The 18,578-nt window shown below is 49.3% G+C and overlaps 1 protein-coding gene across 2 annotated transcripts in view; it reads left to right on the forward strand.

Moving 5' to 3' along the window:
- The window catches only part of LOC126539585 (latrophilin Cirl-like), a 398,662-nt gene that overhangs the window by 96,532 nt on the left and 283,552 nt on the right, over positions 1–18,578 (forward strand). For both annotated transcript variants that reach the window (XM_055075600.2, XM_050186470.3), the window contains exon 2: positions 13,686–13,775. In XM_055075600.2, coding sequence (XP_054931575.1) covers positions 13,694–13,775 — 82 coding nt within the window. In that variant the 5' untranslated portion in view covers positions 13,686–13,693. The remainder of the gene's footprint in view (positions 1–13,685; positions 13,776–18,578) is intronic.

An 18,578-nucleotide genomic window follows, 5' to 3' on the forward strand; every position in this document is an offset into this window, starting at 1 on the left:
TCGGCAAACATGGCGGCATCCATCGAAGCGATGGCTCTAACCTATAGCACCAGACTGGGTTCGATTCGTCGTAACGCGTCAAGTTCGCAAGCTAGGAGAAGTGACTGCGGTTATCGCTTTCTCTCAACTAGCGTGTATTATGAAGATTGATTCATTAGACACCGCTGATTCCGAATTCGATTGTGGATTTTACGGCTCGTAGGCCTAACACGGCTAAGCTTGGCTGGTGAAAGCACGTAATGTTGGTTTGCTCAAAACTAAGCGCAACTAATTGTTTGCTGCTTACAGAATAAGCTCTAAATTGTAATTAAACGCGAATGCACGCAAGTCAAAATTACTATTTATATCATAAAATGGTATATTTTATTTAATTATTTCTAATAGCTTTTCTTTAACGCCGTAGTGCAAGACGCTATCCGCAAACGCAAATCCCTATTCTAAAACTCTTCACTCATGCGTGCCCCAATGCTAACTCTCGCAAAGCTGTTTGGGCCCATATTCTAAAAGTCTCTATTAAGGTTCCTCGATGCCCTCCTCGCCCGCCTCTCTGTACAGTACTCTGTGCAGTACACTGCAGTACAGTACACTGCGGTACAGTATAGTACAGTACAGTACAGAATAGTACAGTACAATAGTCTGTACGGGGCGGCGGGCTACATCGAGACACCCTATACTGGACATTAGGAAAACAACCGCTGAAGCGGCTTCAGCGGGCGGGCTTCTCTATCGGCAGGGCCGGTATAACGTAAAACTATTCCAATCTGTTTTTATGCCAGGTATGGACGAGGCCTGAGCCATTATGACCTATAACGAATGGCTAATGGCGGATTTGGAGTAAAAACAAATTGGATTGGTTTTACGTTATACCAGAAAGTTGAGCCCTATAGATGCTTTGGAATCGCCCTCGTCTAGGTGTAATGAAAAATGGCTTTCATAAAAAAAAAAAAAAAAACATGCTTGCACAGCGCAAAAGACAAAAACTGAAGGAAGAACACAACGCAGGCGCTGCAGGCCTCGCCTTTTGCGCTGCGCAAACATTTCGATATTGAATCACCAACTCGCCCGAGCTTCCACCTTTTCATAAAAAAAAGTCGTAGTTTCGCCCGAAAGGCGAAGCTAGCATCGATAGCGATAGGAAATTAGTAGACAGCTATGCGAAGTAAGGCTAGTAGCTTTATCGGTCGTGTAAACTTGGAATCATTCGCTTACTAACTAAATTAACAAGCGGGGCTTCACGGGCGCACAAGCAAAGGTGAACGCTTCTCACTCAGTCACCACGTGCGTCAAAACGCTGGAGGAAGCGCAGCAGCAGTAGCGGGCGCATTTACTTTCGTGCTGCCTCTCGCTTTAACGCGAAGCGGCGAAAACACAGCGCACACGAATTGGGGTCAGAACTCGGCGCATGCGCTGTGTCCCCTTTGCGGATCGCGCTCAAGCATGGAGTTCAAGGCAGCAGCCGCCGGAGTAGAACGCTCACCGCGTGGTGCCTGAAGTGCGCGCACGACGTTGATCCGCCATCGTCGGCTCACCCTCGCACGCTTCCAGTCGCAGCATACGGCACGCGGCCACGATGTATCACCCTTGCACTCTATGCGGTACGTCACGGCGACGGCGTAAATGTGCCCGGAGTGTGCATATATATGCTATGGCAATAGTAAACCACAGTATAGTTCATAACTATGGCCTCTCCGTGGGGTCTGTTGGTGACGCGCATTTGCAAGCACTTCACTCACACTGTCGAGACTAAAGAAAAATGTGACTATAAAAACTGGATTGGGCTACTTTACGAATTCTCTGACCCACTATTGCAGAATGCGTGTTTTTGTGATTGCAATCTACAATTACAAATCTACGGGCACTATTGCCAAAATTTGCACGCACTACACGCACTCTGCTTCAGAATTAAGCTTAAGACGCTGCTTAAAACAATTGGAGTGCAGCGCTCGTGTCGGTTTATTCTGTTTCGTCGTGGTTCAGAAGTGCGCCGTAATGTTCCATAACTTCACCAAAATTCACGTTGTCCTTTTCCAAACTGTTCCAAATTAAATTTTATCTGCTCCGAATTGCTCCAAAAATGAAATTTAGTCTGCTCCAAAGTGCTCCCAAACGCAATTTTACTTGCTCCAAAAATTGCTCCAAAGTGACTCTGGGCAGTCCCACCCGTGGAAGCGTTTCACAGCCCGCTCTGCGTGCATCCTCGAGAGCGCAGTTTAGGCAGATGGGACCCGCGGGATGGGATGACTGGGCGCGTACGCGGTGCTGCCCCGATGACGTGGTTCATTTAGCGGAAACTTCGCCTCCATACAACGCATATGTCTGAAAGCGCGCGTCAGTGCAAAGAACGCGTCCTTTCGCTTGCCGTGCCGCACCTCAGTGCTCCTCAGTAGACCTGATTCGCCTAATCAGTACAGGCGCGAAAGGCTACAAAAATGATCTAGCTGTTTGTTCCTGTTTCATATTGCTGCTAAAGTAATAGTCGTGTTCGTAAAAATTTGGCTGCAGATAAAGTGTACCGTTCGAGACACGCGACATATATGAATCGTCCGTTGACGAATAAATCGTTCGAGGTCAACGATCGTCGTGCGAATAAGATAGCGCTATATATTGCGGAACACATTGTTCCTTGATATGAGTATTCCAACTATATGTGTATTCATATTATTTTGCTGAAGCTGCCCTGGGTCAATCTCACAAATTTTATTTTCGGGATGAGAGAAATAAAAGCGATGCACGGCGTCACTGCGTGTTCCTTGTTGCTCGGCTGCTCAGTGCGCTTGTCTCGCTGTGCGACAAGATGTCTGGGGTGCAGGCATGAGACCCAGAGGATAAGCCTCTGGCATCCGTCGCCTGGCCGGCCTCAGCCGTGTCGAGGGCGGTTATGCGAAAGCCGAGCAATCGCGATAGCCGACGCAGTCTGTCCCCTTGTTCGAGGGGCAGGTTCCTCGCTCCATTGGCTGATAAAAAGAAAGAAGCGTCGCTCGCGATGTCGCGCACCCGGTCTTCGTGGTCTGGACAGAGACTCGCGGCGACCGTGAGTGGACGCGTCGCGAGAGAGCAGCACCCTGTCGTCGCAACGACTCCGCGCACGCGATAGCGCCGCGTGCTGGGCTGCTTGGCGTGGCGGCCGACTTGCAAGGCGAAGTAACTTTGTGGTGCGTGTTTTCTGGTGGAAACGACCCGAGCACCATTATGTTAGCCTCATTGACCACAGACAGCAAACTTACACGGGAGGGAAGAGCTCGTGCAGACCGCCAGGACACATTTCTTTTTTTCTTATTCCGGTACATCCCACTTCTATAGTTTATAATTGTTCACAGTCTTCCTCTTTCTAGTCTAATCTAATCTTTCTAAACCCGCTTTCCTTATAGCCCGTGTAGGGTGGCAAACCTGACGCTCGTCCGGTTCAATGCTTCCTCTCCGCTTCGTCCGTTTATTGCTCGCTCCACTAACGCTGTTCGTCACCCGTGCCCCGTCCTGTGTGCCCTGTGTGACCACCGGCTACGTTCCTACGTGAAAACTTGCGCTTAAAACCTGGTTTCGGGAAAGGGCGGAAGTGGAAATATCAAAGTACTTGCTGGTGTTACAACCCGAGTGTTGGTTATCGCGAAGCCGATAGAGCGTGCGAGCAATACTTTCTTTTCTCCCCTTTAGGGCGCACCCTGTCTTGCATATTCACTCTCTTCTAGCCGTTCCGGGCTGCCGCGAGTGCATTTCAGCTCTTCACCGCTTCTCGCGGGCGCGCAGCTGTTCTCCTCGGCGCCTTTTGCTCCCCATGCTAAGCTGTCGGATTACGCCGCAGCGAGCGAGCGCAAAGAGAAAGGAAGCAAAAAGAAAAATCTTTTTTTCGCCTGCACATTCCTCGAGCGGTTGCAGCCGACCCTGCCGCGTGTTTGCGTTCCCCGCCGAAGCGACTCCCCGCGGCAGCAGCAGAACGGGGGGCGGTGCACGCCGGATTCTCCCGCACCACTGTTTCGCCGCCGCTGTTCGGTGCAGCTCGGCAAAGTCTGCATGCGGGGATCTCGAACCGCAAACGCACAGGCCGAATGCCCAGACGGCACTCGTCAGTCGGAAGGCACGCCGGTTGTCTTGCGCATTGCGCCGCGAAGTGAGCGTTTGTCACGCGCATGAAGAAAGCAAGCGAAATCCGTTCGCTGGCAGAGAACGCGCGCAGTACTGTCCGCAATGCGTGACATTGTCCGAGTATCGCAAGGTCCGACAGCAGCCGAGACGCGAGCCCGAGTGGCTGCAGCCGACGGCCTCGATCGGACCGGGATCGGCAGGTCGACGGCTGCGCCTCGTGCAGCGCACCGCTTCGCCCGAGCTGCACGCAAGTGCGCGACGCGTGCTGCCGGATTAATTCGGCGCGCGTCTCTTTATCCCCGCGGTGCCCCGGCGGCACACTGTTTTAAGAGCTCGTGTTCGGGCTCGCTTATTGGCGAGTGGCGCAGAAGCAAGAGAAGGCGAGGGGGACGTTCTCCCTAATCTCGTTGTAATTTACCTGGGAGAGTTTAATTAAAGGGGACGCAGCTGCCTCGGCACTTCCGCCAAGCGTCTGGATTAACGGCCCCGAAAGATCTCTCCTGTCGTGGGCGCTCACCGTTCGCGCTCGCCGAGTTCTGCAGGCCGTGCTAGTTAGCCAAGCGTCCGGGTCGTTCGCTCGGCCCGGACAGATCGCGCAAAGCCTCGCCTCGACGCTCTTCGATGCCCGAGCCTCGTCGTCTGCAGCAACGCGTGCTAATTATTCGGCCGCACCATAGGCGGCGTGTGCGGCTGCATGTGCCCCGATGAAGTGGTCCGCGCCCTGCCTGCAGAGGAGATGAGCAACGGCACGGGCATAAGGAGACTTTTTCGATATATCCGAATAGTAGTACCTGTTCCGTGAGGATGGCGTCTGTAAGTGTCAAGTTTTACTTACGGCAGTGCAGTGATCACCACAGGAGACGCTGCAAATGTCCATCACCGGCTTGAACACACGACGCGTCATATTAATACTCAAGGTTACTCGTGTTATCTGAACAATTTGCTGGGTAATGGCTGTCTGTAGCTTCGGCAGTTTGGGATGACTGTTCTCATACGCCCGTCCTTTGACTAGTGCACCCCACAGACGTTATCAGACGAACTACCGGTCCTGCGCTATCATATCGCATCTGAGATTGCGATCTTATTTACAATTATTTTCGTACTGCGCGGTTACTTTTCGGACGCCCAGTATTACTGGCAGGTCTTGTCATAAAGCAGGCGAAAATTACTTGAAAATGAACAGAAAGTGCTTCGTCTGCTCGGTATACTTTGCATTTCAGCGAGCGCTGCGCTTGCTTCGGTAAAATGATATTTCCGCACAGTACACTTGCAGACCCCAGCGGCCCTCCGATAGGCGGAACGTGCCGGAACTGGTCTTGATTGCAGTGTCTGAGACCCTCCTTCGGAAGCTGAAACTGGGAACACGAGGCAAAGACGACCGTCGGAAGACTGACAAGCCTTTGGTTGTGCCGTACAAGACTTCCCACAGTCTCAAAAAGGTAGCCAACAGGCATGGGGTTTCCGTTGTCTTTTCGGCACCCAACAAGCTGGCACAGTTATGCCCACGCATCTGCAACTCTAAAAAAAGAGGTTGTCAGCTAAAACATGAGAAGCCGTTCATCAAGTGTTCCACAGGAGTGGTCTACGCCATTCCCTTGAAGTGTGGAAAGGCTTATGTCGGCCAAACCGGCCGCTGCATTAATGAACGCTTGGGGGAACATGCCCGAAATTTAAGCAACTTAAAGGACAAGTACGCACATTTGGTCGCGCACGTAATTGAATGCACAGGATGCGAGGCTCGTTTGGGAGAGACAAAGATTCTCGGCAAGAGTGCCGACGCGACGGCGCGCGTCTCTTTGGAAGCGTTCCACATACACAAATATGGCAGCAAGTGCGTAAGCACCCCTTCTGTATCGCTTTTTGCTGCAGAGCTTCATTTTTTGGAAGCAACTGCTTACTGATTTCAATGTATGTTAGTATCCCTCGCCTTTTGATAGTGTTTTTCTAGTTTTTTCGTTTTCTTGTTTTTTCGGCGCCTGATTCCGTTGACTGCTGGGACGTTCGTTCATCGATGCGCATTGTCATTTTTCCCCGATTGTATCACTCCCTTCCCCCTTCACTTCTGCCTTTCCCCTTATATAAGGTATCCGTTTTCCATCAATAAAATTTAGTTGACAGTCAGCGCTTGTGTCCCGTCCTTCTTACTTGTGGTTGCATGTGATTGCGCTGTAACAATTTTTATGTCAAGTATGCACCAACTCGCCCAGAAAGAAGTTTTAATGTAATGGACACTCAGCAAACCGAGAACGCTGCTGAAGACGGCTGGAAAACAGTTCAATACAAGAAGAAGAATCTTACCGACCCCCTGCACCCGGCTGCGCTCCACACAGTCGTAATTCGAGCTCAGAGTGATGTGCACCTCCCTCAGCACAAATTGCCCCACATCTCAGAGGCCGTGCGGCAACAAGCCCCCCTCAGCCCACACGAAGCCTTGGATCTCTCACTGCATATTAAGCCACGAAGCAATATAACCGTTATCAAGACCCCAAGTTCAATAGCAGCGGAGAAAATCGCTGCCATGTCTCAACTCGCACTTGGACCAACCACGCACACTGTCACAGCATACATAACCGCGCCGGCCAACTCCTGCAGAGGGGTTATCCATGGAGTTGACGCCGGCACATCTTCGGAGCACTTGATGCAGAACTTCGACACTTTTGGACCCACCATACTAGCCTCCCGGATGATGGGCCGTTCAGAGACTGCTATTATTACGTTTGAAGGAAGCATTGTCCCCAGGAAAGTCCTCTATCATCGAGTTATGTTCCGACGTTTGCCATACCACCCCAAAGCAGAGTTCTGTTCCTTATGCCTGATGTATGATACATCGTGCTGACAACTGCCCCACCAAATCAACTATTTTCAGATGTCCTGACTGCACGAGAGAACTCAAGCAGGCAGGAGAGGAACACAAATGCTTTCTCCTCTGCCTGCACTGCGGTGACGATCATAGGACCAACGACCCCAGCTTCCAAATTAAAAAGCAAAAAGACTATAACAAGACAGAACGAGCCTACTTACAACGCATCAAACTGCGCAACGAGCAACAGCCTACACTTGGTTCCAGCGCCCCCAACACCGCAACCTCAACTGATTACCATCGCGAATACCCTGCATTATTATCGCACGGACAGCAACAGCAAACAACGCAGACGCAACAGCCCCAGAAGAAGCAACAAGACATGCTACCTAACACACCGCTGTCACAGCCGACGACTTCGGCAATCGCTACACCGAACGTGCAACGACCGGCCTCGAGCAAAAGCCCTGCGCGCACCCACAGTCTGGGAGAACCATCATACCCAAGGCGCCTGGTAAGCCAAGCACTCCTATCATCCCGCAATCCCCATCCTTCAAGACCCTAACATCACAAGCACATTCTCCTACTCCAATTTACGAAGCACCACAATATCAGCAACACGTCCTACACGCGCATTCCCACAAGACACCTTCAACGCTAGAGTCTCGTCTAAACAAATCAGAAACCCTGTTAGAACGCTTCGAAAGCATAGAAAAGAAACTAGACCGCCTCACTGATATTGTCGAAAAACTTGCCTCAGCCTACGAACGTCACGAAACACGCCTAACGGTGCTGGAACAACGAGTAGACCGCATGCTTAAGCGCGTTCTTCCAGATGAAGATCTTAGCTACGAAAACATGGACCACATGTCTCATTCGTATCGTGGAACTGCCGCGGTCTTAGTAACAAAAAAGCAATAATGAGGCAATACTTCCCAAAATTGAAAAACCCACCACATGTGTTACTTCTGCAAGAAACATACAAAGAACAGAACATCCCTGGATACACAGCTACACATTCAGCGCACAATGAATACGAGCTACCATTAATGTCGACGTACGTAAAACATAAAATTAAACACTACACGGAAATAGCACCAGACTGTTTAGCAAAGTATGTCTTAATAACCACAATATACCCGGACAACTCACAACGACCTGCCAAGCTGTACAACGTCTACAATCCACCAAAATCTATGTACAACCTTAGTCAGATCGTCAAGCACGCTAAAAAAGATGAGAAGACACATGGCATTTACATCATGGGAGACTTCAATGCGCCCAACACATCATAGGGATACAAGGTGAACACGAAAACGGGCATGTTGCTGGAAGACAGCATAAACAAATTTCAGTACACAGTTCTCAACACTCCGGGGGTAACAACTCGTGCAGGGGCGCAAAATCAAGTTCCTACTACACCGGACCTAGCGTTGCACAAAGGTGAATATGCTACGAGCTGGGAGAACACCCATGAAAACCTAACTAGTGACCACGACATAATAAACATCATTATACACATGACGCCTCGAAAGCGCCGCGCTACAGTCACCTTCACAAATTGGGACAAATTCCGGAAACTGAGGCAGAATAACACTGACACAGGGCATGACTTGGACACGTGGGCCAAAGGCCTCATAGAAACTAAGACAGCAGTTACAGACACGCACACAACTTCAGCGCCGGCAGACCGGCCCGACCCGCACCTCACACGCGGCTGGCAAAAACGCAAATAACTATTGAGAGTCTTATCCCAGCAACCGCATAACAATCAGTTTCGTGAAAAGGTAGATGATATAACTATTCAAGCGATCAATCATGCCCGGACGCTCGAACAGACAGAATGGAACCATATTTGCGATAGCATCCAGAATACGTTAGACAAAAAACACACGTGGCAGCTTTTGCGTGCCCTGCTCGGCACAAAGAAACAAGTGATCCCTACCATAGAGAAACACGGCAGTACACAAGGTATAAACAAAACGTTTGATGAACTTCGGACCATTTACATAGCTGCGGCACATCAGTCACTGTACACAGGCTATAGGGGCCCCCCAAACGACAACATCCGTGCCGACTTCACTATGGCAGAACTAAACATAGCATTGTTGCAAAACAATAGGGCGACGGCGCCGGGTCCTGACGGCATCACATACACTCTTCTGCGTAATCTGCCCGACGAAGATAAAGAAACGCTGCTCTCGCACATAAATGAGCATTGGAACGCGGGCACCCTCCCAGACGAATGGAGAACATCACACATTACCATGATCCCAAAACCAGGGAAAAAAAGCCACGCTTTGCAACCTCCGACCCGTATCCTTAACATCATGTATGGGCAAAACAATGGAACGGTTTGCACTGAACAGACTAGAACAACATTTGGATAACACGAAACATTTTCCGCACCAGCTCATAGGCTATCGCAAGAACATTTCTACACAGGACTTATTTCTCATACTACAGAACAAGCTTCTGCAGCCAAAGACAGCACAGACCCAAGCCCTTCTGGCAATAGATATAAAAAAGGCATTCGATAATGTCACACATGATCATGTACTCAAATCGGTTCACGACAGTGGATGCGGCGCCAACATGTACAATTGCATACGCAGTTTCCTCAGAGGCAGGACAGCACGCTTCAAGGCAGCGCAGTCTCTTTTCTCCCCCATCAATATTTCCCGTGGAACACCTCAAGGATCGATTATATCTCCCACCCTCTTTAATCTTTGCATGACAGCGCTATCAAGGCAGCTATCCACAATCCCTAACCTTCACCACACTTTCTACGCCGACGATATTACCCTATGGTGCGAAACCGGATCTCCAGGGAACGTCGAAACGACCCTCCAGAAAGGCGTCGAGACCATAGTTAACCACTTACATAAAGCCGGACTCGAACCTTCAGCAGAAAAGTCGGAACTTCTCCTCATGACTCGAACACATTACCAAAAGAAAACAAACGCCCTGATACAATTCACCTTATTAGGCAAGCAGATACCAAAGGTTACATCGTGCCGATTACTCGGATTTATCATAAATCTCGACAACAATGCTAATTCTAACGTTATACAATATCAAAAAGACTGCCGAAATCTCACGCACCTAATGCGAAGGATCATTAGCAAAAAACACCGACTGAGAGAAGAACAAGCAACACAGCTCGTGACTGCGCTCGTGTATAGTAGGCTTCTGTACACCGCCCCATTCCTAACACTGACACAAACACAAACTCGAAAACTCGAATCTTCACTCAACACCTTTCACAAGGCCGCCCTGGGCCTACCGATATACACCTCGAATGATCGCCTTCAACAAACGGGCCTCTTTCACACTTTCGCAGAACTAACACAACAACACCGAGACAGACAAGTAGCGCGATTGTCTTGTACGGAGCAAGGATGCGACATCTTGAAACGAGCAGGTATCGCCCCTATCCAGTTGACACCAGTTAACTAAAGCCCTCCGCTACCACGCAACATTGCGTTTACAAACATACCAAAATATATGACGCCACACCTACGTAACGGTCGACGTCAAGCGCAAGCAAAACATCACCATATAGACAGGAAATGCATCACGATATACACGAACGCCACACGCTCTGACATGGGATCATACGCGTATGCAATATATACACTTGGACAGACAGCACCGATCATCCAAACAGCTGGGCCATTTTCCAACTCTCCCAACATAGCCACTCTGGAGACTCACGCGATAATACGAGAAGCCTACAAGAAGCCTCTCTACTCACTAAGCACCACTCCAGTGTCATCAACTTTTATACCGACTCCAGCAAAGCCATTCGCAACATACAACACCGACTGTTGGAAACACACCTACATGACATCTTAACAGAATCCTGTAACCGCAAACCGAACATTACAATCACCCTGCGTTGGGTGCCTGGTCATGCTGGAATCGAGGGAAATGAGTTGGTTCATCAACGTGCCCGCGAAATTAACCTCCGGGCGCCCTGATTCCCTGGCCAAATCCAAGGACAGTGGAAGACAATGCCACGTACAAAGCGCAAATAGCTGAACACTACAAGAACATCAAGGAAAACCGCACTATTTTGCCCCAACCTCACTCCTCACTCAACACGGAACAAGCACATATCCTTCGTAAAGTTCAAACGAACACTTTTCTCACGCCACTAATGCTCTACAACTTCGGTTGGCGTAGCACAGCCCACTGCCCCAACTGTCCGGAGATAAGGGCAGGTGCAGAACACATTCTGTACTCATGTAACACTGCCATTACCTCTCCTCATTTTCCTTACCCTTCCCCTCCTTCCTGGAGTGCTTGGCTTCACTCGGACTCGGAGGATGAACAATGAGCCTTAGCGGGGCAGGCGCTCTGCTTTACTGGGCCTTAGTGTTGGCCCTAAATAAAGTCTTTTTCGTTCCTTCCTTCCTTCTTAGTAATGTTATTCAAACTCTTTTTCTAGCTCGCATAGGATTTTTTTTTAATCGCTTGTGGCAGAGCTGTTCCGCTGCTTCAATGGAATCTTTGTTCCAGTTCAAATTGTCAAGATCTGCGAAATTGGCGCTTTTGAGAACCTGTTAAGGAACGCCAATATATTTCGTAGCAAAACTTAAAGATGGGTACCTCAAAAGTCGTGCTAATATTACGAGTTCTCCTACGCACACGTGACCTCTCTATTTCCCGACTTCCATGTTGCATTTGCAACCTCTTCTATGAAGCGAATGGTCAACCTTTTTAACATTCCTATTTCTCATGCAGGTAATTTCGGCTTCTTCTAGAAATCTACTTGGCGTCTCAAGCGAGTGTTTAAGATATACGTTCAAGCTAAAATGAATAACACTAAAACATGCGGTGTGCCCTTACAACTTATGTGATTAATCGCTTCGACGGCATGTTTTCGTTTTCAGAGCATAACGATTCAACACACGCTCGCTCCTGCGTAAAATCGATATCTTTTTTTTAGCAATTTACATATCTATTTTCAGAGGGCAACTGAAGAACTGAATATCAACAAGGCTGTGTTTACTATTTCTTTTTTTTTCGGTTCACAGAACACACTCCAAACCGAGGGAGGCTGGCCTGCCTCCAGAACTGTCGAGAGCCCAGCCTTGTTAGATACGGGACCTTTTCCTGAGCATTCCTTCATTCATCTCTTTCGAGCTTCTTGCCACGGGCCGCAGCGTCCGAGTTGCTGCCGGCCCGTAATGACTTTATGACTGTTAATTTCTTTGTACTCGCACTGTACATAATGTAAATAAACCTCCAGTTTTTCATCCCGACGTCCTCCTCAACTCTTACAGCCTCCCCTTTTACATGGAATTTACAGCGAACATCATCTTGCGACCACTTGGAGACAATAGTTGTGTCCACACTGTACCCTCACAGTAATGGAACCCTCTGGGTCGAAAAGAGGGAGAACGAGTGGCAGCTGCAAGGCATGGCTTTGACCTGCTCGCGGTATGCTAATAAACGGATGAGGAAGCGTCATGCAAGCACATTGTAGAACTCCCAGATTTAGGCGTCCTGCTCTGATCTCGGAATTCCGGCTTACTGTGATGGCCCCTCACCATGTTTGCCCCTTTTTAAACAGACGAGCGTGGCAGTGGGCGCTGACGCAAAATAGCGAAATTTCAGGGAGCCCCTGCGGCGAATACGGTCAGTCGTTCTGATTCGCGGGGCGTCGCGACTCGTGTCTTCGAGAATTATTTAAGGCAGCTGTTAGTTTCATCTGTTGCTGACTAGACGATTTAAAGTATAGAAAAACTATAAAACCAACGAACGTAATGTCTGGGAGTATTTGTTTTACTCCGTGCCGTAGCAAGAGGGACAGGTATTAGTCAGGTATTCTCGTGCACAAAGCGCAAAAAAAAGAAAAAAAATATTGCTCTGCACTAAACGAGGCAAACGCAACACCTCGCGCACTAGAGGCCGTCGCCGGAAGTGCGCCGCGCAGCAAAAGCGCCCGAGAAAAAAAAAGTCGGGGGGGGGGGGGGGGCGCTGTCACGTGGCGTTACTTCTTCTTCCGCTCCGGTGTAGGAGGGAACGCAGACTAGACGTGGGCAAGTGCAAAGAGTGTCGATATTGGCTCGCCTCCTGAAATCGTGGGCTCGCGGCATTTGAAATATTTCGCTCTCTTCTATGTATGAACTAGTTTGCAAAATTCTTGCGGCAGGAGGCTCCTTAGAGGGTATACGTAACAGCGTATAAACAAAGATTTCCGTGTGGCGGCCTGGTGCAGGGCCGTAAACCCGAGAGCTGAAACGCACGATACAGTCGCGTTTGTTCTACCGCGTTCAATTGAGGGAGATGAAAGCGCAAATCTCGAAGCATCGTCATTGGCGCCAGCTTGCCAGGGCAACAACGAGACGGCTCCCACCGGAATCAATTCCGGAATGTGTTTTGTACACCAGCTGCTGTCGCCTCGGACGAGTAGCCGCCTACTGTACGTGTCGACTGAAACGAGACCCAAAGGGTCGCGGCAAGACGGGCAGCTTGAATTGGTCGGAAGTAGGAGGACACGGCAGACACCGCTGGCTCTCCAATCGAGTGGTCGCAGCGTTGGCGCGCTCTTGGGAGAGAGCTCGCACGAAGAAGCGACCGGTACGGCGTCCGCACTATGCGCGTGTTCGCCGTGACCGCTGTGGCCTGCGAGATGCTCGGAAGGATTGGTTGTCACTGCTGCGTTGGCTGTCGCTTCCTCGACCCGGGCCGTCGCCTGGGGAGGAAGGAAAAAGTGAATTCTCAGTGTGTGCGCTTCTTTCAGACCGAAGCAGGAGTTTTGAGCAAAGCGCATGCCTTGTGTCATCCCTCGCAGAGGCGGCCATGAGGAGACGGCTGTGCGCGGGACTGCAGCTGCTCCTGCACCTCTGCGTGGAGGCGTCGTGGGCCAGGAGGGGAGGAGGCGGTGAGTGCACCGGCTATTATGACCATGTACTCGTGTTACGCCACACAATCATCCCTTGTGTTCAAAATTCATTGTGTTCATGTTCATTGTGTTCAGTATAGCCGTCCACCGAGTCTCGCGCTGATCCCCCTAATTGGCGGGCGGCACTCGTGAGAAGCCAGCCCAATCCTACCGTGGGTCACTCGAGTGTCGGCAAAGGTTGAATTATGAAGTCGACGATGCTATAGCTTTTCCGTTGAGCGCATCATTGGGCAGTTTTAGCCGGAATGTCGAGCTGAAACTTCTTTCCTGCCTGCTCAAGCGAAAACGGTTCCGTTCAGCCCCGCAGCGAAAAAGTAATGGTGCAGACTGATTTGAACTGGTGTATGTTCGTTTCCATAACCTAAAACAAGATAGAAAAAAAAAAAAGCTGGGAATGTTTTTCTGCGCGATGATGCTCCTGAGCTGCTGCTTCCATCGCGTTTTCCTGTTAGCTGCTACCGATTTAAAAAAAGAAGAGCAGAATAAGACGAGCCTACCGGAAAACAAGAGGTATACACACATCTGTATTTACACTGGAAGGTTCAAATTTCCTTGTGACTGGCAGTGAAGCCTGGAATCAGGAGGAGCACTGCGTTGATCGGACGCTGAGCATCGTATACCACTCGATTTCTAGGGCCGCGGCTTGGGCTAGTGGGTTCATGGCGCGACAGTAAGGGGACGGCGCAAGATTGGCGGAAGACAGGACGAAGAAAGGACGAACGCTAGGCGCCGTGTTCATCCTTTGGGCGTCTTCTGTTCCGTCAATTTTCCGACGTCCCCGTACTTTCGCGCTCGATTTCACGACGCGAAATTAGGCACACGCTCTAATTACGGCGCCCGTGATATGCGAAATGTGGCTCGCGATTGTCATTCACCTCCAACCGCGTACGGCGCTTGCTTGACAAGTCACGTGAACAGGCTCAACTACACGCACAGCATGGACTCGCGCGTGGGCAGGTGCGCCCTTCTCGGGAGCTCGTCGTCTGCCTCGCAGGGAAGACGGTGGCCTCTGCGACTCACGCTGAACATGGCTGCCGCAGCCAAACTGTAGAGCATTATAGCTGCGCCCTGTGCGTTGCCGTTCGGAACACATCGGAATGTTGAAACTGAGAAAGCTTCATTTCTCCTTATTTGCTTCTTACTCTGGAAAAGCGAGAAAGTACGCAGGGAATAGAGAACACATATGTGCGCTTTTACCTTGTCCCTCGTTCTACGCACACTTTCTTATTTCTTTTTTTAAGTCATCATCATCATCAGCCTGGCTACGCCCACTGCAGGGCAAAGGCCTCTCCCATACTTCTACAACTACCCCGGTCATGTGCTAATTGTGCCCATGTTGTCCCTGCAAACTTCTTAATCTCATCCGCCCACCTAACTTTCTGTAGCCCCCTGCTACGCTTCCCTTCCCTCCTCTTATCTTCCCTCCTCATTACGTGTCCTGCCCATGCCTATTTCTTTTTCTTGATTTCAACTAAGATGTCATTTACTCGCGTTTGTTCCCTCATCCAATCTGCTCTTTTCTCGTCCCTTAACGTTACACTCATCATTCTTCTTTCCATAGCTCGTTTTGTCCCCAATTTAAGCAGAACCCTTTTCGTAAGCCTCCAGTTTTCTGCCCCATACGTGAGTACTGGTAAGATACAGCTGTTATACACTTTTCTATTCAGGGATAATGGCAACCTGCTGTTCGTGATCTGAGAATGCCTGCCAAACGCACCCCAGCCCATTATTATTCTTCTGATTATTTCAGTCTCATGATCTGGATCCGCGGTCACTACCTGCCCTAAGTAGATGTATTCCCTTACCACTTCGAGTGCCTCGCTACCTCTCGTAAACTGCTGTTCTCTTCCGGGACTGTTAAACATTACTTTAGTTTTCTGCAGATTAATTTTTAGACCCACCCTTCTGCTTTGCCTCTCCAGGTCAGTGAGCATGCATTGCGATTGGTCTCCTGAGTTACTAAGCAAGGCAATATCAGCGAATCGCAAGTTGCTAAGGTATTCTCCATTAACTCTTGTCCCCAATTCTTCCCACTCCAGGTCTCTGAATACCTCCTGTAAACACGCTGTGAGTAGCATTGGAGAGATAGTGTCTCCCTGCCTGACGCCTTCCTTTATTGGGATTTTGTTGCTTTCTTTATGGAGGGCTACGGTGGCTGTGGAGCCGCTATAGATATCTTTCAGTATTTTTACGTACGGCTCGTCTACAACCTGGTTCCCTAATGCCTGCATGACTGCTGAGGGTTGGACCGAATCAAACGCTTTCTCGTAGTCAATGAAAGCTATATATAAGGGTTGGTTATATTCCGCACATTTCTCTGTCATCTGATTGATAGTGTGAATATGGTCTATTGTTGATTAGCCTTTACGAAATCCCGCCTGGTTCTTTGGTTGACAGAATTCTAAGGTGTTCCTGATTCTATTTGCGATTACCTTAGTAAATACTTTGTAGACAATGGACAGTAAGCTGATCGGTCTATAATTTTTCAAGTCTTTGGCGTCCCCTTTCTTATGGATTAAGATTAGGTTGGCGTTCTTCTAAGATTCCGGTACGATCGAGGTCATGAGGCATTGCGTATACAGGGTGGCCAGTTTTTCTAGAACAATCTGCCCACCGTCCTTTAACAAATCTGCTGTTACCTGATCCTCCCCAGCTACCTTCCCCCTTTGCATAGTTTCCAAGGCTTTCTTTACTTTTTCCGGCGTTACTTGTGGGATGTCAAATTCCTCCAGACTATTATCTCTTCCATTAGCGTCGTTGGTGCCACTGGTACTGTATAAATCTCTATAGAACTCATCAGCCTCTTGAACTATCTCATCCATATTTCGCCCACGTCTTATATGATGCCAGGGTTAGCGCAAAGTATGAGGTCTGTCTCATTTCTAGTCTCGCCATTCGGTCTCCTCCACGTCCACTTTCGGCTATCGCGCTCGCGGAAGAAGGTATCCATTATCCGCATATTATTCCGTTCTGCAAACTCTACTGTTAACTCTCCCCTGTTATTCCTAGAACCTATGCCATATTCCCCAACTGACTTGTCTCCAGCCCGCTTCTTGCCAGCCCTGGCATTGAAGTCGCCCATCAGTATAGTGTATTTTGTTTTGACTTCACCCATCGCCGATTCCACGTCTTCATAAAAGCTTTCGACTTCCTGGTCATCATGACTGGATGTAGGGGCGTAGACCTGTAGGACCTTCAATTTGTACCACCTATTAAGTTTCACAGCAAGGCCTGCCACCCTCTCGTTAATGCTATAGAATTCCTGTATGTTACCAGCTATATCCTTATTAATCAGGAATCCGACTCCTAGTTCTCGTCTCTCCGCTAGGCCCCGGTAGCACAGGACGTGCCCGCTTTTTAACACTGTGTATGCTTCTTGTGTCCTCCTAGGCTCACTGAGCCCTATCATATCCCATTTGCTGCCCGCCATTCCCTCCAATTCTAATTCCTCCCAGAGGTTCTTACACCCTCTGCTGCGTCACAGGTCTCACCGCCGCCGTTGTCAGTTGCTTTGCAGCTGCTGGGGACTGAGAGGGCGGGGGTTTGATCGTTGTATTCATATAGGAGGTTGTGGCCAAGTACTGCACCAGGGTGGCCAATCCTGCTCTGGTGAGGGAGTGCGTTACCCGGTTTTGGTCACCGGGGTCAGGTCTCACTGCAGGCCTGTTTACGCAATTTCATCAACACGCGGATTTCTTTTTTTTTTTTTTCAGTCCAGTGGAAAATTGCGCGGCACCGGGATTCGAATCATCGTCCTCTTGCACGCGAGGCTGATACTCTACCTCTACGCCACCGCTTTCTTTAAGTAACCAATACCATATCGGCCAGTTTGCTACTTTTCATGTAGCTCTGAAATATTTAACATCTTTGATTTATCTTGTTTCTTTTCTTTCACATGGTGGTCCGAAATTTCTTATTACAATAAATAAATAAATAAATAAATAAGAATAATATAGATAACAAGAAACGCACTCGCAAGCGTCGGAGCACCCTTTTACTACAGTACTTGTTTGTATGTGACACAATTTCGTTTTAAAGAAAAGCTTTCCTTGCCTTTTTGTTCGATTTTCCCACTGCTGCTGCTGCTGTGGCTGCTGTTGTTCGGCACATCGCGTCGTGGGATGGTTCAGAGCACGTATATACATAGAAGGAGCATGGCAGAGAAGAAAAGAGACACGAGGAACTTGTGTGGATCGCACCGCGTCGAATGTGTACTATGCCCTCTGGAGCTCCCGGGTCGTCGCCACATTAGCCTCTCGACAGCTGTAATTATCCGTGACCCCCTGCAAGCGCTTACGTTTCGACCAACGTGCAAATGTGCAGATCCAGAGGGAAGCTGGATATAATCGAAGAGAGGAGGGGGAGAGAGGGGGCAGATGATGGGTAGAACCGACGCAGTCGTGAAACGAGTGAATATACAGCCTTAATTTAGCGTACGCAACTTATAGCCTACGCTATACGCTATAGTATAGCGTACGCTAAGCAGCGCACGTTTGTTACAGTTGTAGTTGCCCTGCGAGATGTTCCGATCTCAGAGGCCATATATCGTCGTTGCGGGTATCTCCCGACTGGAGCGATAGGTGGCGTTGACATCTCGAATGACATAATGGCTGGGAGAGTGTTGAGGTATCTGTACAGGAAAAACATTGATTCACAGTGGAGGAAGAGAACTAGGAAGCTTACCAGCAAGTATGCGGCCAGTAAGGTGGGCAACACAGCAACAAAGAACGTCAAGCGGAAAGTCAGAGAGGCTGAAATAATCTCATGGGTGGCGGCAATGGA

The sequence above is a fragment of the Dermacentor andersoni genome, chromosome 11 (assembly GCF_023375885.2).
Source record: "Dermacentor andersoni chromosome 11, qqDerAnde1_hic_scaffold, whole genome shotgun sequence".
Lineage (NCBI taxonomy): Eukaryota > Metazoa > Arthropoda > Arachnida > Ixodida > Ixodidae > Dermacentor > Dermacentor andersoni.